Source organism: Pleurodeles waltl, chromosome 2_2 (assembly GCF_031143425.1).
Source record: "Pleurodeles waltl isolate 20211129_DDA chromosome 2_2, aPleWal1.hap1.20221129, whole genome shotgun sequence".
Classification (NCBI taxonomy): domain Eukaryota; kingdom Metazoa; phylum Chordata; class Amphibia; order Caudata; family Salamandridae; genus Pleurodeles; species Pleurodeles waltl.
The window spans coordinates 587,920,113-587,945,491 of NC_090439.1; the positions used below are offsets into that span (position 1 = coordinate 587,920,113).

At 43.3% G+C, this 25,379-nt stretch overlaps 1 protein-coding gene across 1 annotated transcript in view; it reads left to right on the forward strand.

Annotated features, from left to right (window-relative positions):
• Positions 1-25,379, forward strand: part of SPIDR (scaffold protein involved in DNA repair) — a 1,761,208-nt gene that overhangs the window by 95,197 nt on the left and 1,640,632 nt on the right. The window contains exon 4 of the mRNA XM_069220129.1: positions 19,931-20,092. Within this exon, the coding sequence (XP_069076230.1) occupies positions 19,931-20,092 (162 nt within the window). The remainder of the gene's footprint in view (positions 1-19,930; positions 20,093-25,379) is intronic.

Here is a 25,379-nt window from a genome sequence, read left to right on the forward strand (position 1 = left end):
AAGACCCTGATGGTCGAATATAATAGCCACCTCATTCTAGGGGACAAAAAGTTAAAGGAACAGACATGTCTGGTTGGTGAAATAATTGTCTTTTGTAATCACAATGGATGCTCTAAAGTTCCTCGTTATCAGCATAAGGTCCGAGTCAAAGTGCAATAGTTAAAACGGGCTCGCAGAGTGACCGATACTCGAGAATCAATTGCCCAATAAAACGATGAAAACGCGGGCATGCACAGCACTAACTTGATTCGGTATAAGGTCTGAGTCAACGTGCGATAGTTAAAACGGCCTCGCAAGGTGACCGATACTCGAGAATCAATTGCCCAATAAAACGTTGAAAACGCGGGCATGCACAGCACTTACTTGGTTAAGACCAGTAGACTGCACTTCCACCTACCCCTGGGTCGCGCTCCCGAAATGACAAGGGAGACGCGATAGCAGAAGAATAAATGGAGTACGACCCGGAAGTCGGCTCCTTCGCGCGTTGCTAAGCAACGAGTGCGCGTCTCGGTTACGAGCTCATCGTCAAGAACACGTGAGTAATGAGCTCTAATGGCACGCCGGGAGGAGACGTGGCGGCCATGATAGAACGTATATATTAGTGTTCAAATAGATGAAGAAAAGGACATGACCAGTAAAATATAAATGTTCAAGAAATCACACTACATGGTCTGATAAAGTGAAACTAACAGGTCCAGTCCTATGTCTTGGAAATTTCAACATATATGATAATGGTATTGCGTCATCTGCATAAGTTGGATTAAATATAGTCCTTCCATTGTGGAAAAAAGGGTCATGTCACAGGAGCTTGCAGAATATCAGACAAAAGTGGAAAAATGTCCAGTGCATTTCTATGGAGGGTAAGAGGCACGTGTTTACATCTATAGTCATACGAGTAAAACAACTCCCTTGTTGGTTTCTCAGTAGCGATAGATCAAGGGGAAAAAAATTTAGGGGAAAAATTAATCCATGGGATGTCATCATTTAAACCAGTGCGGTGGGTCCCAAGCTTAACAACCCACTGTTGTTCGAGCTCAAAGAGAGACTCAGCACCTCTATGTGGGCATGTCTGTAGTACAATCCACCACATGTCATCCGGACTATGCTGAACCTCAATGTAGTAAATACTTAGTTTAGTCGAAGTGCGTCCGCATCGAATATTGCTACGGTGTTCATTGATTCTTAGCTTTGCTGCTCTTGTGGTCATCCCTACATATTGTAGACCACATGGGCATGTTATCAAATACACGCAGTTTCGGGTATTGCAATTAGTATGTCTGAGTAATCGCCAGTGCCCAATTGGAACGAGTTCTAATGAGTCTGTACGTTTAGTCAGAGAGCACACGTTGCAGTTCCCACATGGGAAATGTCCTGTTACTGGTGGTAGCTCCCAAAGGGTGCCTTGTCTGTTTGGTGTCTCACGGGGTCTGGGTCTGGTGTGGATCAGTATATCTCTCAAGTTGGTAGTCCTTCTAAAGGCAAACAGTGGTTTTGGGATATTCTCACCCCCACTAAGGAAGATCTCCCATCTTTTATTGATGATTTTCTTGACTGTATTGGACAGTGGTGTGAAGGTTGTGACACAGGTTAGTTTGTTCTCTCCACGTCTAGGTACTGTTTGTAGTAATAGCTCCCTATTACTATATTTAGCGCGTTTGTAGGCAATATTGACCACTCTTGTAGAGTAGTGACGGTCATATAATTTGTGTTTCAATTCTGTAGCTTGTGAGTCAAAAGAGTGAATATTACTACAATTACGGCGTAACCGTAAGAATTGGCCAAATGGTAGGTTATCTCTAAGTGCTTTTGGGTGATAGCTGTCGTAGAGTAGTAAACTATTGCGGTCTGTAGTTTTGTGATGTGTGCAGGTCGTTAGTGTACCTCTGTCAATACTAATGACCAGATCCAGGAAGGTGATCTTGGTAGTAGAGACCGAGGAGGTGAAGTTCAAATAGGGATCAAGATTGTTAACCCATGTTGTGAAGTCCGTCACCTCCTCAATAGGACCTTGCCAGATGACCAAAATGTCGTCAATGTATCGACGCCATAATTTAATATTGCAAAAATATGGATTGGAGGTGGGTGGTATGAATTGTTTCTCAAAATCATACATGTAGAGACAAGCTAAGCTAGGAGCAAAAGTGCTACCCATTGATGTACCTCGAGTCTGGTGGAACAATGAGTCTTCGAACTGAAAGAAATTCTCTTTCATCGCTAAGCTTGCACAATGCATAATGAAATGCACCGGACTAGTCAACTTAAGAGTGGTCGTTAGAAGAGCCGATTCTACTACTGTCAAGGTGGCTTGTTGTGGGATGTTGGTATATAATGCTTCAACATCCATGGTGATTAATGCCTGGACATCACCTTCAGAGTTGATAGATTCTATGAGATTGAGGACATCTTTAGTGTCCCGTAAATATGTAGAGGACTGTTGCACAAGGGGTTGTAAAAAGTGGTCACAAAATGTGGACAACGGCTCAAGGATTGATCCAATCCCTGACACAATAGGGCGGCCCGGAGGCGGATTTTTCCCTTTGTGAATTTTAGGCAGACAGTAAAAGTATGGTATCCTGGGATTGGCAGTATCCAGAAAGTCGGCCTCTTTTTGCGAAATCCAAGAATTACTCGTAGCCTCATTGATCATTCCTCTAATCTCTGCTTGTAATCTAACTGTTGGGTCATGATCAATTAGAGTGTAATAGGTAGAATCACTCAAGAGGCGGAGACATTCTTGTCTGTAATCTGATGAGTTCAAAACAACTATGGCGCCGCCATAGAGAATTTCTTTCAGTTCGAAGACTCATTGTTCCACCAGACTCGAGGTACATCAATGGGTAGCACTTTTGCTCCTAGCTTAGCTTGTCTCTACCTGTATGATTTCGAGAAACGATTCATACTACCCACCTCCAATCCATATTTTTGCAATATTAAATTATGGCGTCGATACATTGATGACATTTTGGTCATCTGGCAAGGTCCTATTGAGGAGGTGACGGACTTCACGACATGGGTTAACAATCTTGATCCCTATTTGAACTTCAACTCCTCGGTCTCTACTACCAAGATCACCTTCCAGGATCTGGTCATTAGTATTGACAGAGGTACACTAACGACCTGCACAAATCACAAAACTACAGACCACAATAGTTTACTACTCTACGACAGCTATAACCCAAAAGCACTTAGAGATAACCTACCATTTGGCCAATTCTTACGGTTACGCCGTAATTGTAGTAATATTCACTCTTTTGACTCACAAGCTACAGAATTGAAACACAAATTATATGACCGTCACTACCCTACAAGAGTGGTCAATATTGCCTACAAACGCGCTAAATATAGTAATAGGGAGCTATTACTACAAACAGTACCTAGACGTGGAGAGAACAAACTAACCTGTGTCACAACCTTCACACCACTGTCTAATACAGTCAAGAAAATCATCAATAAAAGATGGGAGATCCTCCTTAGTGGGGGTGAGAATATCCCAAAACCACTGTTTGCCTTTAAAAGGACTACCAACTTGAGAGATATACTGATCCACACCAGACCCAGACCCCGTGAGACACCAAACAGACAAGGCACCCTTTGGGAGCTATCACCAGTAACGGGACATTTCCCATGTGGGAACTGCAACGTGTGCTCTCTGACTAAACGTACAGACTCATTAGAACTCGTTCCAATTGGGCACTGGCGATTACTCAGACATACGAATTGCAATACCCGAAACTGCGTGTATTTGATAACATGCCCATGTGGTCTACAACATGTAGGGATGACCACAAGAGCAGTAAAACTAAGACTCAATGAACACCGTAGCAATATTTGATGCGGACGGACTTCGACTAAACTAAGTATTCACTACATTGAGGTTCAGCATAGTCCGGATGACATGTGGTGGATTGCACTAGAGACATGCCCACATAGAGGTGCTGAGTCTCTCTTTGAGCTCGAACAACAGTGGGTTTTTAAGCTTGGGACCCACCGCACTGGTTTAAATGATGACATCCCATGGATTAATTTTTCCCCTTAAATTTTTTTCCCCTTGATCTATCGCTACTGAGAAACCAACAAGGGAGTTGTTTTACTCGTATGACTATAGATGTAAACATGTGCCTCTTACCCTCCATAGAAATGCACTGGACATTTTTCCACTTTTGTCTGATATTCTGCAAGCTCCTGTGACATGACCCTTTTTTCCACAATGGAAGGACTATATTTAATCGAACTTATGCAGATGACGCAATACCATTATCATATATGTTGAAATTTCCAAGATATAGGACTGGACCTGTTAGTTTCACTTTATCAGACCATGTAGTGTGATTTCTTGAACATTTATATTTTACTGGTCATGTCCTTTTCTTCATCTATTTGAACACTGATATATACGTTCTATCCTGGCCGCCACGTCTCCTCCCGGCGTGCCATTAGAGCTCATTACTCACGTGTTCTTGACGATGAGCTCGTAACCGAGACGCGCACTCGTTGCTTAGCAACGCGCGAAGGAGCCGACTTCCGGGTCGTACTCCATTTATTCTTCCGCTATCGCGTCTCCCTTGTCATTTCGGGAGCGCGACCCAGGGGTAGGTGGAAGTGCCGTCTACTGGTCTCAACCAAGTAAGTGCTGTGCATGCCCACGTTTTCAACGTTTTATCGGGCAATTGATTCTCGAGTATCGGTCACCTTGCGAGGCCGTTTTAACTATTGCACGTTGACTCTGACCTTATACCGAATCAAGTTAGTGCTGTGCATGCCCGCGTTTTCAACGTTTTATTGGGCAATTGATTCTCGAGTATCGGTCACTCTGCGAGGCCGTTTTAACTATCGCACTTTGACTCGGACCTTATGCTGATAACGAGGAACTTTAGGGCATCCATTGTGATTACAAAAGACAATTATTTCACTAACCAGACATGTCTGTTCCTTTAACTTTTTGTCCCCTAGAATGAGGTGGCTATTATATTCGACCATCAGGGTCTTTAAGCACTATTAACAGATTTATATCATGGATGCTTATGCTGATTGCCTCCTAGTCTCTTTTCATCTGTTTCAACTGTTACACCCATTACTGAATGATGATTGAGAACGTGAAAATGTGGGGCTACTCTCCCTGTGTGTCTGTTTACCTATATGTGTTGGGAATGATACCCACGTGCACCAACCTTTTGGGTGGTGCAGTATGTTCAGATGACTCTCAATTTTGTTCTGTTATTCTTTGTTTTTCTATATGATAATTAGTGTTATGTGGACCAGGTCCATAGTCCGCGTGATCCCATGAAGCCCTATCTCAGAGTAGGAGGGTAAGCACATTTTGTTTGTTATACTGGCATGGGTGTGCAAATTTTTTATCACGATCACTGTGTGCCTCACACATTGAATTTACATTCATCTATATGTAACTCATGATATAATGACCAGAGCATTAACCAATGTTGTGATTTTCATACACTTCCAGGGCGACGAGTAGGAATGACACACTGGGTCAAAAAGACTCATGTAAGTGACTGACGACACTAAAACTCCCTTTCTTTTGATTGTCAGTTGATATAGGCAAGAGCCATTAGAGTTTATTTTTTGGAGAAGCATTTTTTCACTAGGTCCTGAAGAAGCGTCGCTGGATCCTTTTGGATCTTACAGACGCAAAACATGTCGACCCATTTTTAAGGTGGGTCATGTAGTTCCTTGACCTCCTTGTTATATGCAATACAGTTTGAGAGTGGTCGAACATTACTTCGACTCCACCCTCCTGGTTACAGTTTTAATCTTGGCCTCAACCCTGCATTAATAAAGATAGTTCTTAGCAAGGGTCGCAGAGCCAATTTTATCTTTCTTGTTCGTTCTCTCCTTTATCCCTTTTTCCCTCTCCCCCTCACCTACCTGCGGTAAAGGGTGGCATCATCAAAAAGATCTCCGGCAAAGAGCCCCCCGTAAGGGTGGTGCCCGCCAGACATTGCAGTGCCAGTCTGGCGAGGAGCTGGTCCGATGATGAAGCATGACACACAGTCGGGTGTGTGAGGACTCTTGCTCCTACTAAATAGGACCCCCTAGTACTCTCACTGTCTTCTTCTTGCTCTCTAGGAACAGTGTAGTTCATTATTAGTAATGACGTGGTGGATCAAGATCAAGTATATTGAAATATGAATTGTATCATGGGATGGTGTGTGTTGTGATCTTCACATCCCTTTATTTTGTGCGAAATGACACAAGCATTATTGTAAAGATGATTGGTATTTACTATTATGTTGTTGAAATTGATTGGGATTCTTTGTGAAAAATAATGGTTGAGGTCCTAGTGCTCTAGGGGCCATGGAAATAGCACAAGGACTACATAGGTTTTATAATGATGTCTGCCAAGATAGTAGGAGAAATCCAGTGGAAGGCGTTGAGCTGAAACGCATCAGCCGTTTATTTGTTCATGTTTTGTTCACACTTTATAAGTACCTATGTGGGTGCTTACTAAATAAACCTCTCTTGTGATTTTTGGCACCAGTGCTAGCTTTGGACGATGCTTCTATAGGGTGCTGTCCCAAGGGTGCAGGATGTGGCTGCATGAGGGTGGCTATATCCACAGCCAATGGTCTTAAAAGCGGAGCACTCTGACTGCTGGTGCAAACGTTTGGGTAAAGATCACTACCCCCAATAAATTCAAAACCAACAAAAAGCAGTGCACTCTTGGAGGTTTCTCTCTACAATTTCCATTTATTCTTTAAAGCAGCATGAAAACAGACCCCACAACACGTTTTGACTCTCGTCTTTGTCAAGTGGTATGTAGTCTTTATTCTCACGTTATTCACACAATCATGGCTTTTATTTGCACAAAAAGCATTCCTGGACTTGTAATTCACGCATAAGCATTCTGGGATTTGCAGTTCTCAAATGTAATCCACCTGGGGCCTTTCACTACGCTGTGACATAATTAATTTCATACTTAATGCTCAGCGCGGCTGTATTAATCTCTCAGACAATGAGTCTTCAATAAATTAATTTAATTGCATTGTATGATTTTGATCTGTGCACCTTCACTTTCCAATCTGATAACGATGTTTCTAATCCTCTCACAATGTCTTTAACAAGCCGTGCCTCTGTATTTCTAGCAGTACCATTAACACAACAATAATTACGTAGCAGCTTTCCAGGCCCAAGCTTCTTGAAAACAAAACAATTATTGTATTGCAGATCGCCTCCAAGCCCTCACTCAATTAAAGGGGCGCATCTGTATTGTGACACATTAAAGAGACATATTCTCACCATATTTCTAGATGGGACTGTCCCACAAGTGCTAAAATACCAAATGATGGACGGAATGCAGAGCAAATCAAACATTGCCCCCAGTCACAGATCTTGGTTTAATCCATCAGTTTTTTTGCTTGCCATGCCATTCCAGGCTGGACCCAGCCATATGCAAATCAGTTTTGACCCTGTTCCCCATGGGAACAGCCTAAACTGCCAGGCCAGATCCTCCCTGGACCAAGCATCCTGGGACTGGTTTCAGGGTATCACCCTTCATCAACCAGGTTAGCTTGAATCTGGTGGCATAGCAAGCAAGGGACCCACGCCTGGGCATACCCTTCCCACTGTGGGCAACAAATGCAAAAACAACAAATGATGGACAGAATGCAGAGCAGATCAAACATTCCCCACCAGTCACAGACTGGGTTTAATCTATCAGTTTTTTTGCTTGCCGTGCCATTCCAGGTTGGACCCAGCCGTATGCAAATCAGTCTTGACCCTGTTCCCCATGGGAACAGTCCAGCCCAAACTGCCAGGCCAGGTCCTCCCTGGACCAGAAACAAGCATCCTGGGACCGGTTTCAGGGTATCACCCTTCATCAGCCAGGCTAGCTTGAATCTGGTGCATAGCAAGCAAGGGACCCACGTCTGGGCATACCCTTCCCACTTGGGGCAACAAATGCAAAAACAACAAATGATGGAATGAATGCAGAGCAAATCAAGCATTCCACCCCTGTCACAGATCTGGGTTTAATCCATCAGTTTTTTTGCTTGCCATGCCATTCCAGGTTGGACCCAGCCATATGCAAATCAGTCTTGACCCTATTCCCCATGAGAACAGTCCAGCCCGAACTGCCAGGCCAGGTCCTCCCTGGACCAGAAACAAGCATCCTGGGACCTGTTTTAGGGTATCATTACTATACGTTAATCCAAACACTGTTGAATCCCTTCGCTTCAATATAACACATGTGTCATGTGCTCGTAAAAATGCATATGCACTTGTTTTTCCAAGTACTCCTTCTCAGAGGTAATTTGTGCCATACTACATCACATTTGGGACCATAGATTATCCTGTACTGGTGCAAAAGTGTTGCTCATGTGCATCTACTCACAGGATAATCCGTCCCATGTACATAAGATTGTATTCAAACCATAAAGTGTTAAATGCAGGTGCAAGAAATGCCAATACAGGGGACTTGATGGTTCACCTCGTTAATGTGAGACGGATCCTATCGTTATAACTCAAATGTATACATTTTAAAGTGACTGATGCGTATTCTAAATTAACAAGAACTTATTCTTAAAATGTGCAATGCAGTGGATTGATTGACAAACTACCAACTATAATTTTCATTACTATACGTTAATCCAACCACTGTTGTGGATCCATTTTAATTTGCTCACTTAGAGGAGTTTACCTAAGCCATGGTTTACAGGCCTTTGCCCTTTTACTTCAATAAACATGCTCAGGTTTTTTTTATTTAACAGTACTTGCAGTTCTTGCATTTTATAAGAAATGTTTTGTTATAATCAGTGAAAGTGTCTTTATCAATAATGTATGTATTGAATTGTCATCATGTCCCTCTGCTTCACAGAATATGAATGTCTGGAATTCTTGTTATGCTATTGACAATCCAAGTTTGCACACAGAATCGAACTCTTAGGTACATACCCACGTCAGGATGTCTGCGCAAACAATAACATGGGCCTTATATAAATAATCTGTGAGACCAGGGCCATTACAGGGGATTCCACCTAGGATCTTCCATCAACACTGTGCATCATTTTGCAGCAGACCTCAGCCTTTGCATCTCTACATCGCTTGTTTGGGGACTGGAGGCCGACCTTGTTCCAAGGAAACATGGTCTGGGGCGCCTCTCATGGGCATGGTTTGGGCAGATTAGGTTTATCGTACCTTGCTCTCTTTAGGGTAGACAATACGCTTTAGGGAGGAGTGTATGTATTCATGTTTATTGCAAAATGTTAGGATTTTTCGTAATTATATTGCTTATTTTCACAATCCTGATTTTGTCTTTTGTCATTATCCTAATCAGTGCAGTTCATGTATTTTACAGTAGATTTCAGTCTTTTCAATAAATATATTGAAAACTTTCTTGCATCTTCCTTTTTGCCTGTGTGACTGTAAGAGACTCATTTCTAACAAGATAAGAGGGTAAGAGTTGTTGCACCGCAAATCCCAGAGAGGATTTCAGAGTCCATGCGCTAGGCTGCTAGAAATTACCTTTACCCTTCATGTTCTGGTGAGGTGCTGCTGAGGGAGCCGAGATAGTTGGGCCAACAGTTGCCTACTATTGTGGGAGTGACTCAGTCGCCTACAATCAGAGGTGCTGCCATCTGTAATCCAGCAGCCTTGTAGCGATACAAGGGTCCTTATGACATTGTGCCACCAATGATGGTGTAGGCACTGATTTACGCATCTCCCAAGTATTTCCACTTCACACACACGAATGTACCCGGAGTACCATTACACAGACATGTCCATGGTCTTAGGGACAATCCTCTTCAGTCAAATAATGAGTACCCCTCTGGGCTGTAGGTTGTTCAAGCCTGAACCTCAAAAGGATTTATTCCCTGTTGGTCTTCCTGACTCTGATATCTTCTCTTTAACATGGCAAATGCCATAAACATTCCAGAGAACTGCAGACAAGCACTTACCCAGTTTCTTCTAACCAATGACTTAACAGATGAGAGAGAGGAAGTCACATTCGTTGTGGAAGCTCATGAAGCATACCAAACAGATACATTTTATTCTTGGGTCATCATTCTTGAATTGAATGACAACTCACACACTTTTCATACTTACAGAATAGCAAATGTACCACAGCGGTATCAACACTTTGAAATACCACTTTCTTTTCAAGAACATCAAAACTGGTTCAGTGGGGCCCTTCCATATGTAATGCAACCCATGAGATTAGGTCCTTTAAGCAATGACAGACCAACATGGCCCACGTTTGCAATGTACACACTACGTCCTTAAGTGCAGGGTATGCAAATAGCAGATGTACGCACACTTTATAATGAGCTAATAGCAATATATAGACAACTAACTCAGTTTGTAATGTGGACTTAGAACACCATCCCAGCGAGGGCTGCTCCAGCTATGCATCAATTGGCAGTTACAGGAATTAATCCCCAAACATTCAATAATGGGCAATTTACCCACAGAACGGGAAAAGATTCCGTTCCAAATAGCACAAAAAACAAATAAGCTGGACCCCAAGATAAACATAGATTCTCAATATGTGCTTGCCTTTTGGAATGGTTCCTACAGCAGAGGACTTCACCACTTGGGGTGAAGACTTTGCCGCAATTGACACAATCACACATGGTACCCCAGCACTTGCTAACTTACTGGTAGGGTTAAAGCAAATTCAAAATGAAAATGGGCAGCCCCGGCCCTGGACTTGGGGATAAAAGTGATGCGTAACTTTGACACAGTCTCCTCAATTATTTTAAGCAATAGAGGTTCCACAACAGAACTAGGAGTGCTGGCTGCCACAGATTATCTCCGAAACGTATACCAGTATAGGCCCGGATAGCCTGGGGGCCACACCAACTAAACTGCAAATCCAGAGTACCTCCTCTATGGAAGGTACTAAACAAGCACAAGAAGGTTCTAAAAAACGCTGGGATACACAAAAAACAAAACAGAGACAAAAGAAGTCAGAGACCAGATTCTCCATACCCGGAGACTTCTGAACAGAGATATAATCTCTGAAATAGTGAAACTTTAAAAATACCTGATAGATATCAATGTACTGATTCATGTCCCTCTTGTTCCTTTTAGGACACCCCAGATAAACGGAAAGTGGACTTGCCTGAACACTGCATTTATTGCACAAAACATGCAGGAGGACTCACAACACTCCTCAGAAGCTATGTTAATACGGAGGATAAATCTCCCCACCAAAAGCCCCGATTTAAAAAGAAAAAAGTGGCATCAATTTCTATTCAACATGCCCGAAATCTTGATAACATTGCTGAAGAATAGGACGTTAACGGCAACTCTGCTGGACAGCGCAGCAGCAGAAGTCCTGATTTGTTGCCATAGTCTTATAGATCATCTGGATGTGACCGCAACTAATGACGTTTTCATCATAGAGACGGCGGACAGGGGCATTTCCCCACCTGACTCGTTTTATGAGTTAAAAATTCAAATTGAAGAGCACACAGAACTCACTATTGAAGCCATCTTCTGGGAAGCATGTTATATTCACTATGTTTACTCAAGCATCGGTGTTCTGTTAGAATGTCGGCTTGCCGTTCGTTCTGAACCAGTTCAGTTGACGTTTGGCTGGCTTGTAAGGAGGATCACGTTTATCTTTATAGAATAAACTTTGTGTTATTCAACTAATTCAACTCAGTGTGTGGTCCCAATTACTACATTTTTGGCGATGAGCGCCAGCCACACTGGTTGAAGACACTGAGCTGCAGAAAATGTGATCCAATCGGACCTACATGTCTTGGCAGATGCGTACAACGAACTGTTTGTGTCCTGCAGAAGGCCGTTGCAGCGTCGCGCTGTGAAGGTTACAGCTTTGTTTCTGGAGTGGATCGATTTTTAAAGGTTTCGAAATGTTTGAGTGGACGGTGTAGTGCAAATGCTTGTACATTGTTCTATATTTTCACTTACCGTTTCTGGTGGCTCGCGTTGTCTCCACGCGCTGTGAGATTCCACCCTGAGACTGATTTTGAGTGTCCGTCTCGGACACAGAACATGTATCGGAGACCGATGGACGTTACAAACCCCACCTCTCGTTGCTATTAGAGGAAAGTATGTTAGTTCCTCTTTTGCTTTAGTAAAGGAAAGAACCTTGGCAACCATTAAGTGGGTAAAGAAAGGAACAAATTAAAAAAACAAAAACGATATCCTATATTTATCTTGTGGATACTATTGTATATCGTTAAAAGTGAATTGTGATGACTTCTGCTAATAATATTCCTGCTCCATTTTTGGATCATAGATCCCAGGCTTTGGTCCAATGGGAAAAATGGATAGATCTTTTTGAAAACTATGTGGTGGCATTAGATGGTCAAAAGTTCTCTGTGCATAGGAAGAAAGCACTGTTGTTGGCACAATTGCCAAAGAAGCGCACCATATATTTAAATATCTACCAGAAATCAGCAATGACGATGGGCAACATTTGGAAGATGTTTATGAAGAAGCAAAATTATGGTTAGAGAAGAGATTCGCTAAAGAAGAAAATATAGTGATGTCACGTTATAAATTCTACACTAGACCACAAAAGGAAGGAGTGTCATTAGAAGGCTTTATCTCTAGCTTACGTGAACTATCTGTGAAATGCAAATTTGGACCTATGACCGATGAGTTAATTCGCAACCAACTTATTGTACAGTGCAAGAGTAAAAAAAAAATCTAATTGAAGGGGACATAGAACGCACTATTGAAGACATCTTCTGGGAAAGCACTTAACTGTGATATTTTATTGGCAGAAAAAGACTGCCCACCTGAATTTGTCCATAAGCTCACACATGGGGAAGATGTCATTTTGCCTTCTTTCTCAGTCCTAGTTCCAGACGCAGTAAAGGAAGCCTATGCAACCTCCTGGGCTTTAGCGCAGGCTTCTGTGCTGTACCCAACCATGTAATACCACTTAGGTCTGCACCACAGCCTCAACCACAGTATCATATTAAGCATGAGACTAAAGCTCCAGTGAGAGAGATTCTTACACAACTTGACTAACACTGCGTCCCTGCAAGCAATGAATAACGCGTTGTTCCCCGTTGCGAAACCAGACCATTCATGTAGAATAGTCTTAGATTACAGACATTTAAACAGTCACACACACACATATGCAATACAAAATGCACACAGCACAGCACTAACTAACAACATAGTGTATAGAAAATATAAAACAACCTTTAACATTTCCAGTGGACTCTTCTTCTAAAATCTATTGCCTGAAAGCCGGGATCTTAGCGCCTTCAGTGCATTAGGCTCCCAGCTGCACTTTTGTCGTTCGCCTCAGGGGTATAAGAATAGCCCAGGGTTGTTTCCAGCCTGTGTAACATCAATATTACATGATATTGACCCAGAGGTGTTGTCCTGTGTGGATAATATTTATCTCGCAGACAATGACATCAACTTTCATCTTGCTAGGGTCGATCAGATCATTCTTGGATTCGCCTCTAAGGGCTATTTAAAAAAAACTAAAATTGCCTTTCTCATTGTCCTGTTCCTAGGATAAACGTTATTGGACGAAGGCAAGAGCCTGGCCAGGCCCTGCACTTTCTAGAAAAATCTGCACAGCTTCAACCACCAAATGCCATCAAGAAACTACAGTCATTGCTGGGTTTCTTTAACATTGACATGAGATACATACCAGATTATGCACAACACATAAAACCTCTTTATGACTTCATTTGTCCAGATTTCTCAAACAAACATTTAACACTTGAACATACATGCATTCTCAGAGACCTTTAGTAGGACATGCTTAAAGAAAAACATTTACACACATGTAACAACAAGACAAACTTGGTCATCGGAATAATCACCGGTGCCATCAGATTTACCTATGTCACTTTCAATGAGAGTCACACAGTACCCATAGCATACAATCCCATTTGTATTCAAATGTAGAACAACGTTTGGCACCCACAGAAAAGATACTGACAGCTGTACAGGTGGCTGTCATAAAAGTGAGGCCATTATCACAGGGGAAACCCATTATTGTTGTTATCCCGGTGTCAGCCTTAGAGGCTGTTACCAAGGCAAGCGTCCCTAATGCTAAAGCATTACATCCACACTGGATTAAATGGGCAACTTCTCTAACCTCAACTGATGTTGATTACATTTTTTCACCCAAAATCTCAAACTCAAGAATTTCTCCAATATGAGTAGGAGTACCCTGCACCTACCAATATACTGCCACTTGATCAGTAACAAACTATCATTTACACTGGTGAATCAGCAAAACGAGCTATAGGTACTAAATATCAATAATCAGCTGCCTGCGCAGCCGTAAGTGGTGTAACAAGAGATGATGTATTTCACCCTCAGAATACCTACACACAGACCCTAGGGGACTGCACTGGCATAGTTGGCAGAGCTTAAGGCTCTAATCTTGGCACTAGAACATACGGATCCAGCACACCCCACACTAATTGTGTGTGATTCGTATTACTGTGCCCAGTCCTACAATGATTATCTTAATCATTGGCGTTTCAACAGGTTCAGAGATTCCAAGGGAGAACACCATTAAACACAGAGTGTTATGGGGGGGGGTAGATGATCTTAATGACAGGCTACCAGATGCTCATGTAGTGCATACATTGGGCCACCAACGTGTAGGAGTACACGTTGTAGGGAATATTCTGGCTGATAAAGCCATCAAATCCTCAGTAGCTATGGCTTCTGTTGCTGCAGTGACTCGTTCTCATACGAGGTTGGATGATGAGAACCTGGCTGCCATAAAAGCTTCGGCTGACGAACAGCCTTTGCCAAAAGTATACCCTATGAAATAAATACTCCTATTGTGTTAGTGCTCAGAATGTTGCACTTGCAACCATTCCAGAGTTAGGAGATTGTGTGAGCCCCAACCAAGACAGGAGACCAGATCTTATCAAAGCAGCACATGAGGGTGACGCTTCTGCTCATGCAGGGGTGGCAGCCACCATTTCTGTTCTACAGAAATGCTTTTGGTGGCCAGGTCTATAAAGACAGACCAAGCAATATGTCATTTGTTGTGGCATTTGCCAACAAATCAAAGGTTCTAACATTAAGCGCCCATCGCAGACATCCCTCTTATTGTCAAACAGACCACTACAATGTGTGTACCTGGATCATTGTGTTCCCTTACAGCCGATGGTGCATACAAATATATCTTGGTTGCTGTTGATTCCTGTGGGTATAACCACAACCGTTGGCTGACGCTCAAACTGTTATAAGATTTGCAGATCTTTATCAGTACATATGCTTTTGCAGCATTCCACTTGTACCAGGGTCCTGCTTTTGCCTCTAGGGCATTCAGGAACACCATGAGGAACATGGTTGTTGATCTCCATTACTCTTCCCCATATCATCCTGAGGGTAATTCGGTTGTGGAGAGGAGGAATCTAGACCCGGAGCAATACTTAACAGCAAGAATATTAGGTTCCGGTCGTAGTTGGCTTCATCACTTACATGGAGTCCAAAGAGCATTAAGTAATCCTCCCAGAAGGTCCTTGGAGGTCGCACCCATTATGATGTGTTGTTTGGGATACCTATGTATGTCCCAGACCTCGATGGACCTGGAGTGGTGGTGGCAGACACACTGTTTGACATGAATAAACGTGTCGCTATTTTACAGGAGCTACAGCAATTTTGTGATAACAATTCATCCACCTATACTGCCACCATGGGAATAAGGGATTTACCAACAACATCTACTGGCTGGATTCCTAAAGTTGGGGATCTGGTACGTGAAAAGATTACTGTGAAGCAGGAATTCTGCCCATCCTACAGAGCACCGGTTCCAGTCCTGGGAATACACGGTACCAGAACTGTCATCCTACCACTGCTGCCCAGTTCTAAAGAAAACAGACGTGTCTTCATTGACAACATCGAATTGCACCATGTGGCCGATCCTGTACAGTAGACCACGAGTTCTCTTGGGTAGTACCGGCTCCCCTTTCACTACCCAACAGTACATACCTCTACAAGCAGTAAACAACGTTTCTGGAAGCACCAATTGATTTGATTTCGGTAACAACTTCACCAACAAGAACTGTTTAAGATATGGCTGTTTATTACTCAAATGCGACACAAACTCACAACATCGTCTACTTTGAACCTCCACAGCAAGTGGATCCATCCCCCAGCTCTGAACTGGTTCTTGTATTTGCACGGAGTGCTTCTGGTTAATTTGTCAACATTGATGACTTTTCTTCTGATTCTGCAGCAGAAACTGTACCAAAGACACACAAGCTGTACATATGGCTTAAAAATAACTATTTAGAAATACATTTATGATATTGCTTGCCTTTCTGCTATGGATTAGTTTTGTCACTGTTTTCTTTCTCTTGATAAATGGGCATTACTTTCCTGAACGCCCTGCCGTTGAGCCGGGGGATGAAGCTTTAACATCTTACTTATCTGCTCAGAAAGTTTGAAGAGACTTTTCCCTTGCAAACATTTCAAGAGTTCCGATTCCTGATGGGGTTGTTAGGGATAAAGTGCCCTTTGACATAGATAGCCCTACTGAGGTCATTCAAATTCCATATGTGTTTAAAATATCAGTGACTGATGATATGACACCTGGTGCTGTTTCCAATGACTGGGATGTTAAAATGGTTGATTCTGTGCTTGCTGAGCTAGACTACTACACTGTTTTCGAGAGGGAACACGTGTATATGAACATAGCGAATTATGGTGAAATGTTCTGTTACAACCATTTGGGACATTGCTTGTGCACTGAGCCAGTAGACCCAGACCAGTTTTCAATCATACACAGTGGGAACATTGTCGGAATTCACCTGTGGAAAATTCCAAAACATATTTAGAAAGATTTGCATATTTTACTCGGCATGACGCTAGAAAACCTGAGTCCTATTATTTCAAATTAACACTTTCCAGAGTGAGGAAAATTTTGCTAACCAATACAAAACTGATTTATTCAAACTCCTTTGTTTCCCGGCTTGCTGTTGAAGGCTACGAGTCTTGGAAGAACAATATTGATGTGAAAAGTGTATGGGGAAAAAGAGATTGGCAGATACAGGGTAGGGGATCTTTACTAAGAGCATTCCTTCTTCCTTTACAAATGATATTTTTAAATGAAACAGTTCAACAAACATCATGCTTGGGGTTACCGAAAATAAAAGAAATGAACGTGCCCAGCATCCCCGCACCTGCTAAATTTCACAAATGGCAAACGCTTTTAAGTATACTGCAGATCAACTAACAGTTTGGGTTCGGAATGGTACCTTTAATTCCTCACTTTCAAGTCCCGGCGGGTGGTTATTGTGGCCGAAGGACACAAACGGTTGACAGTCACGTTTTGTTAATTCCTCAGGGGGTTTTAAAGCAAGCTAGCCAGACCCTCGCTATGTCTTGGGGGAACACTTCGGTATTGTTACTATATACAGTGTGGGTAAACTGTGCCAACAGTGGTTATGTTCATTCACATTAGCAGCAGTAAAAAAAAAATCTTAGTCTCCTTTCTGAGGACATAGACTTCAAGGATTTCCTGTAAGGCCCTATAAGCCACAAAATGTTTCCTGTGTGCCATATATAATGGGATTTGGAATCATTTTCAGAAGGAAGCTGCTGCACGCTTAAGGTAGATAGATATGGAAAATATGGAAAAAGCTTTAGCTGTTGTTGATAATGGCATGAACACTTTGTCCCGCAGACTATATACCTTAAATAATATTGCCTCTTCTATGATTGACATCATAGAGAATGACGTCTTTTCTTCAACAAGGGCAGACTCAACTGCGCTCCATCATGCAGTTAGGTTGGACATTTCAAATCCTGAAAAATGGTTGAGTGCCTTGAAACACACAAGTAGTAGCGACTTCTTTGCTGCTTTTATTTTATCCAGACAGCTAGTCACACCATACTTAACATTTAAAAGTTATAAAAATTGCCTTTCACTGTAGAGGAAATTCCCTCAGCTGTCAGCTCCCCACCTAGCAAAAGCAAACAGCTATGTCCCGGGGGGGGGTTAGTTTCCTGGGACATAGCTGGAGCTGGCCCTGGGGGTTGGCGGTCCCCAAGGTCATCATTGGCTCCTCGAGGGGGGCCACGTGGCCCCCCTCCAACGTTACGTAGCTCCAGTGAGGTGGTGGTCCAGGGGCTTATAGGGGGTCTGAAAAGGACCCCCTTCATTCTTTATATTAAAGCCCCGGGGAGATGGTGGTCCCCGGGGCGATGGTGGTCCCCGGGGCAGAAGGGGCGTGTGGCCCCCGCATCATATTTATGTAAAGCCCTGTGGAGGTGGTGGTCCCCAGGGATGCGGGGGCCATGCCCCCCCCCATAATATTTCTGCAAAGGCCTTTGGAGGTGGTGCTCCCCGGGGCTGCAGGCGGGACGCGAGTCCGCTCGACACTCAATATCATAAAAGCTCCGGGGACAGACAGATGAAAACTTTGCTTTCTGATAGCGGAAGCTGTTTGACAGCTCCTGCTGTCAGGAAGTGGACTTTGTTTACTTTTGCTTGGTGGGAGCGGTTATCGCCACCTAGCAAAAGCAAACAGCTATGTCTTGGGGGGTTGGCAACCTGGAACATAGCTGGAGCTGGCCCTTGGTGGTGGCGGTCCCCAGGGTCATCATTGGCTCCTCGAGGAGGGTCACGCAGCTCCCCTCCAACGTTACAAAGCCCCAGTGAGGTGGTGGTCCGGGGCTTATAGAGAGTCTGAAAAAGACCCCCTTCTTTCTTCATATTATAGCCCCGGGGGGAGAGGTGACACGTGGTCCCCGCATCATATTTATGTAAAGCCCAGTGGAGGTGGTGGTCCCCAGGGATGCGGGGGCCATGAGCCCTCCCCACAATATTTCTGCAAAGCCCTGGGGAGGTGGTGGTCCCCGGGGCTGCAGGCGGGGCGCGAGGCCCCTCCGCACTCAATATTATAAAAGCCCCAGGGAGGTGGCGGTCCCCGGGGATGCGGGAAGCCATACGGCCCCCACACCATATTTCTGCCAATCCCCAGGGAGGTGGTGATGGTCCCTGGGACTGCAGGGGGTCGCGTGTGCCCCCATAATATTTCTGCAAAGCCCCCCGCACTCAATATCATAAAAGCTGCAGGGAGGTGGCGGTTCCCAAGGCTGTGGAGGGGCCGGGTGACCCCCTAACATTCAATTAGCAGTGCCCCTAGGACTTAGTCCACCCGGGGGCCTCAGAATAAAGAAGCGCCGAAGCCCACACTTCTTTTTTTATATTTTTTTATTTTTGCCAGATACCTAGATTCCCTGCGGATTGCGGCTAAAATGTAAAGAAATGCTTTTTAGCTCTAGGGGCATCCCTCTGCGACCCTTGCACCAGAAATGAGGGGTCAGGATGACTCTACCCTGGCCCCTTTTGTTTTGTTCTTTCATTATTTTGTGGGACTCAACTGAAGCAGACTTCCTGGTTGGAAGTAGTGGCAGCCAATCAGAGCTGTGCATTTCCCTGCACAAGCTTGATGTAGCAGCCTGAGATATACAAATTAATTTTCCCTTTAATATCTCCAAAACAACTAAACAGATTTACAACAAATAAGAATAAGCACAATCTGCGTACCGGAAGTTAGCTTTCTGCCAAACTTGGCGTAATTCCGTCCAGTGGTTCAGGCTGTAGTTGTGTCTAAAGGTACTAAGGGAATTAACATGGGAAACGCAATTTTTTTGACTCCCCCGAAACTTTGCATGCTCAACAAGAATCACCAGCACAGGTTTTTGGAAAATTTTGTGAAGATTTGTCAAACGGTGTCAAAGATAATAATTTTAAAAAATTACAAAATAATAAAAAACACACACACGTTCAGATAGATAGCGATGGCTGGTTGGTGTGGCCACAGCCCCCATAGTCTCATCTTCTGCATATCTTTGATGGCTTTTTGTACTGGCACATTGAATGAGTTTTCAAAATCTGAAATATGTCAGTCTTGACAGAGCGTGTTCTTGTCTGCATTAGCAAGAAGGGATATTTTGGTATATTTTAGTTAATAGTTACATTTTGTTTTTTAAACAGGTACCCCTCCTGACGAGATTGTGTGGGGCTCCAGCGACAGTGATCTGTCTTCTGAAGAGAATGATGTCTTGACTTTGGGGTTAGAAACTCCTGAACGGCATCCTCCAAACATAGCTCCATCTCGCAACAAACCTAGCCATCTCGTTGAGAAGAGCAGTGAAGGTGAGCTCATGGTTCTCCAAATGATAGAATGTGTTTAAGTATGCAGTAAATGTGATGTGGCTTTCAAATAACTTGGGTTAGATATGTGCATGTGACAGTTATACTACTGTAGAATTGCCTAATACAAGTGTCTCCTTCCTTTGGCTTGTCTTGCATCCCCTGTCCTTCATTCCTACTCCCTCTTTCTGTGTTATCCTCTTTTTTCCACTCATAAGCATTTGAACTGGCTTCAGGACTCTACAAACCACAAAGAAAACACAACCCACACCCCCAGCTTAACACCTGGCTTCATTGGCGGGAGATCAATTATTTGTATGTCGGGGGAAAGAAAACCTGGATAGCATGTGTAGTTATATTTCCCGTGCAATGTTTGTGCATTTTTTATTGAAACTAAATTACTGAGCTATTCCCTGATAACTCATGCAAAGTCAGTTATATAAGTTCAGCGTAGAGATTATATTCATTATAATAAACATTCAGGCCAAAACAGTTTAAGCCTTATAGATGCACTTATTTTCACCATTGTGTATTTGCATACATTACATTTGTGTGTGTATGAATGTTTGTATTGGGAATTCTATACCACAAACCTAGCTAGGAAGCAATGGAGTGCAGTATGAGCCAGTGGCAAGGAGGGAAAGGAACATTGTGACATTCTGTACACTGTGGTATACACAGTCACGTGAAGGGAGCAAGGTGGACTTATTATCAGGGTCTCATTAGTTATTCCCTGAGTAGATGAGTCTTAAGCAGGAGAGGTGGGATGGATGTATTGTGCATGAGGGTTTTGTTCCAGATCCTGGGCATACATATCAAGAAAGCTTGTCTTTTAGCTGTTTTTCTCTTGGTGTTTCCTGATTTTGAGACTAGCTTGTCAAGCTTTTATTTAAGATGTTAGCCACCTGAGGTGGTTAGTTGTTCGGCCACGAAAACTGTGGTATTGATTTTTACTGACTTATGCGTGGAACATTTTATATGGAATCTTACAAGGCATCAATTTATTTTTGAAAATGTAATCATTGTGTTTTATTTTTAAAAAATGTTTGTGTTCTATGTCAGGGTAAAAATCCAAGCAATTGAAACCTCCTTCCCCTTTAATAAGACATATCTGACCCCTCTAGGTAAATGGACAGAGTAGATTAGCACCTGCCACCAATATTAGATGAACAGCTATACAGAGTGCAGGCCTAGAAAAAAATCATAAAAATGTTACTAGAACTGCAGGTCGAGCAGCTTGAATAATCTACGCTACCTAACTGTTATGTACTTGACCTGGAAACTGGTCTCAAATTGTGTGATCCTAGGCAAATATTGTATTTTACAGTCACTTTTTTTTTTTCATCCTCACACGAGTGCATCTTCAAATATGTGAGTTCAGCATTTCTGCAGTAAAAACAAATCCTCTTTTGTTTGATTAAATACACTAAATGTTTGCTCCATGTATAATAAATCTAGCCCACATATAGGGTACACATGATCCATGCATGACCTGTCTCTTAGTTTACTAATAACTTTGCCATCAGGGCAGGAGTGTTTCTCAGTTTATGTTTAAACACTCACTTTTAACAAATATATTATTAAAGCATGATGTGGTAGCGCACTGTCATTTAAAGACAGTAAATTTCCTAGAAATGTCCAAAAACCTTCCCCACTAGCTTACAGCTTTACTTATAAAATTATATAGTGTACTAACAGTAATCTGTGAAAATTGGGTTTGAGAAAACATTTATTGTTTGCACATCACCAAGTAAAGTGTTCTGACTTTTTTTCATCCTATTAAAATGTGTTTTGTATCACACAGAAGTACAAAACATGGTCTTTCACAGCTACTGAAATATATTTTTAAATGTTTGTAAAGTTGAATTAGTTATATAAGTGTGGTGTGTTAGGAAAAACCTGATACCAAAAGTTTTTCATTTCACATAGGTCAGACAGTTCACCTTACAAAATCCTGGAACTCTGCAGTCACAAGGAAAAGTATTTGCATTGCAAGAGGTCAAACTGACGTTTGACCTCTGTCTCTGAACACAGAGAAAATGAGACAAGAATAAGATTTAAAGGCATCTTAATTGCTAATTCAGTTTTTGACTTAACAGAACACCTTCTTTGTCCACAGTGGAATCTAAAAATAGCTCAACCTCATAAAATAAAACTCGCCATAGGAAATTAGTGGTCAGTAGATTTTTCGAGTCCTGGAGTGAATAGTGCCAGTACTGTCTCTTTCTGTCAATTGGTCTTCCTTCTTCAGTTCCGCTTTCTTTGTAATACTTCTCAGCAATGATCTGCTCTAAAAGGGGGAACTGAAGAGGATCATTACTGATCTGTTCTATGCAAGAAGATGACCTAAGGAAGGAAGACAACAGCGTAACCGAGACTGAACGCACATTTCTTTCATCTGCACTCACTTGTGTGGAACCTTTCCCAGGGTGCACTACAGCTACGGTTTTCCATATGATATGGAAATCTTAGACTTTGTGAGTCTTTTTGGAAGCTATGACAACACTGGTATTGACCAAGGGCCACTTGTCTTGCAGAAAGGATAGGTCCATGGGGTGTAGTGTGAACAGAATTAAAACAACACAGTTGTCCTTTTGTGCATTGAGTATTTTTCCTATAAAGTGGCCAGGGTGCTAGGATTATAACATTTGAGTGTGACTCCACTGAGAACCAAACATCAGGTCACTGTGCTGACTGTATTTCATGCGATCACTGCATAAACAGGTTACCTGTATGGACCTCCTATCATGCCACTGAGGCATGATCTCAGCATCCAAGATTATCATATATTGCACCCCTTCTTCTGGTGATGTTGGAGTTGTTGTCCCCCAATAATGGATATATCATGTCATCACCAGTTATTTTTTTAAATACTTATATTAAAAAATATATATCTTTACCACTCCCCATGCTGTCAAACTAATTATTATTGAACTATAATTTCACAGTTGCTCAGTTCCACCTCCGTTACCTGGGGCTATTGCACGGTCTGGCCAGTGAAGGTCACAGTGACACCAAACTTGGCACACTGGTAGGTTTTGTCCTCACAGTCTGAGGGGTGAAGTTTGGTCCAGCTGCGTCGTCCGGTTCCTTGGTCAGCAGCCGGTTTGTTAATGGGCCTTCACTGGGTCTTTGTTTCTTTGGGGTTGCAGAGTGATGCCTTCTCTCTGGAGGGAGATCTTTAGCGATTTTCGAAGAGTGAAGGTCTTCTGGTGATTTGTAGAGTCCATCTGACATCCAAGCAACCCCTCATCAGTGATTGTCGAGTCCTAGGTCCAGCAGGCAGGGTTTGGCGCCTATTCTTGGTGCAGTAGGACTTCAGTTCTTGAGCCTTCGGTCCTCCTTGTTGCTTATCTTCTTTTGTGCGTGGAATCGGATTTTGTGGTCTAGGGATGCCCACTAAATACTGTATTTAGTGGGTGTTTTAGGGGGGAACCTAGTAGTGATCAATGGGTCATCTACCTTAGTGGGGCTACACCCACTAAGTGAACACTTCCTGTGGGCAGAGGTCACTTCCCTACACCTGATTGGCTATATTCCTAAATGAAATGGAGAGGTCACCTCGCATGTAACACCTTAGGGGTGCTGCAAGCCAGGACTGGCCTCTTCTGTCCGTTGTCCGGTTTCCACTTGTTGCTCCCACCAAAAGTGGGGGTTTGCAACATGGGCAGCCATCTAATGCTAGCAGGAGGCCTGGGGGTCAGGTTTCAAGTGGGGTAAGCCCTTTAAGCAGGCAGTGCACATTCCTGAGGGAGGTGGTGTTAGCTCTTCTACCCTGGAAGGACTCTCATCCCAGAGATTCAAACTCTTGTCTGGTGGTGGCCGGCTGGTTGTGACCGGCCAGAAACTCTGCCACGGTAGTTAACTTTTGCAGGGGTACCTATAAGATGACCCCCGGGCACATTTTGCAATAAATCCAATGCTGGTACCAGCTTGGATTTATCATGCTGAGTTGTTTGATACCAAACAACCCAGGGTCCTGAGTGGCCATCATGTAACTGAAACTCGTGTTGACCAGTGTCCAGCCACATGCACTTAAAGTGGGTGCTCTGTTCACTCACTATGTCCCAGGTTTGGCAAGGACACAGTGGGGGGCATATTGCTCATGCAGCTATGCCCTCACATACAGTGCACCCTGCCTTGGGCAGGAAGGCCTGCCAGAGGGGTGTCTTACCTATATTGCATGCAGTGGTTAGTGGACAGGGCACACAGGCAGTGTGTTATGTCAAGTTTGTCTTTTGGGATTACAATGGCAGTGCTGGCTGCATCTGAATGCATGGCCCCAGAAGGTGGCATAATCAGTGCTGCTGCTCTCAGGGGCCTTACCATTAGTATCCCCTGCCCAGGATACCCAAGTACCATTTATTAGGGACCTTTAGTGGCAGCTAAAGGTGTCTCAAATTGTGCCAATGCAATCACAACACTTTTGTGGAAAGAGATCTGGCCCAGGGCCTGGTTAACAGGGTCCCTGGGCACTAACAACTTTTAGGCTACATCATTTACCAGGCAAGAATTGGGTGGCTAACCATGTCAAAAGAGGCCTTTTCTCACAGTGAGAGTCTGAGTTGGTCTGTGAGTGGGTGTGTGAGGGTCTAAGTTGGGCTGTGAGTGGGTGCACAAGGGTCTGAGTGGGTCTGTGAGTGGGTCTGTGAATGGGTACGTAAGTGTCTGAGTGGGTTTGTGAGTGCGAGAAAGAGAGGGAGAGAGTTAGAGAGTTTTTAGGCTTTGTTGCATGATAAACTTATAATGAGATATTTCTGGACAAATGGAAAAGAAAAATTGTTTTTCAATTAAAAAGAGTGAGTCACCTTTCAGTATGAATCTTAAACTTTTAAGATTTAAAAGAAATTAAAGGAGGGAAATGATCACGGACACACCTGGAGTAGAACCCCCAACTTTCAGCTAAGAGAACCCCGGGACATAGCAGGAGCCGGCTGACCCTGGGAAGGGGGGTAGTCCCCAGGGCCATAATTGGCTCCTCGAGAGGGGCAGTGTGCCCCCCCTCCAGCGTTACACAGCCGCGGGGAGCTGGTGGTCCTCGGTGCTTGGTGGTCTTCAACGGAGCCCCTTCATTCTTTTTATTATAGCCCCTTGCTGCACGTCCCACTCCGCCACCATATTTAGGCAAAGCCCGGGGAGGTGGATTTCAGAGTCCAAGCGCTAGGCAGCTAGAAATCACCTTTACTGTTCATGTTTTGGTGAGGTACTGCTGAGAGAGCTGGGAGGGTTGGGCCAACAGTTGCCAACTGTTGTGGGAGTGACTCAGTTGTCTACAATCAGAGGTGTTGCC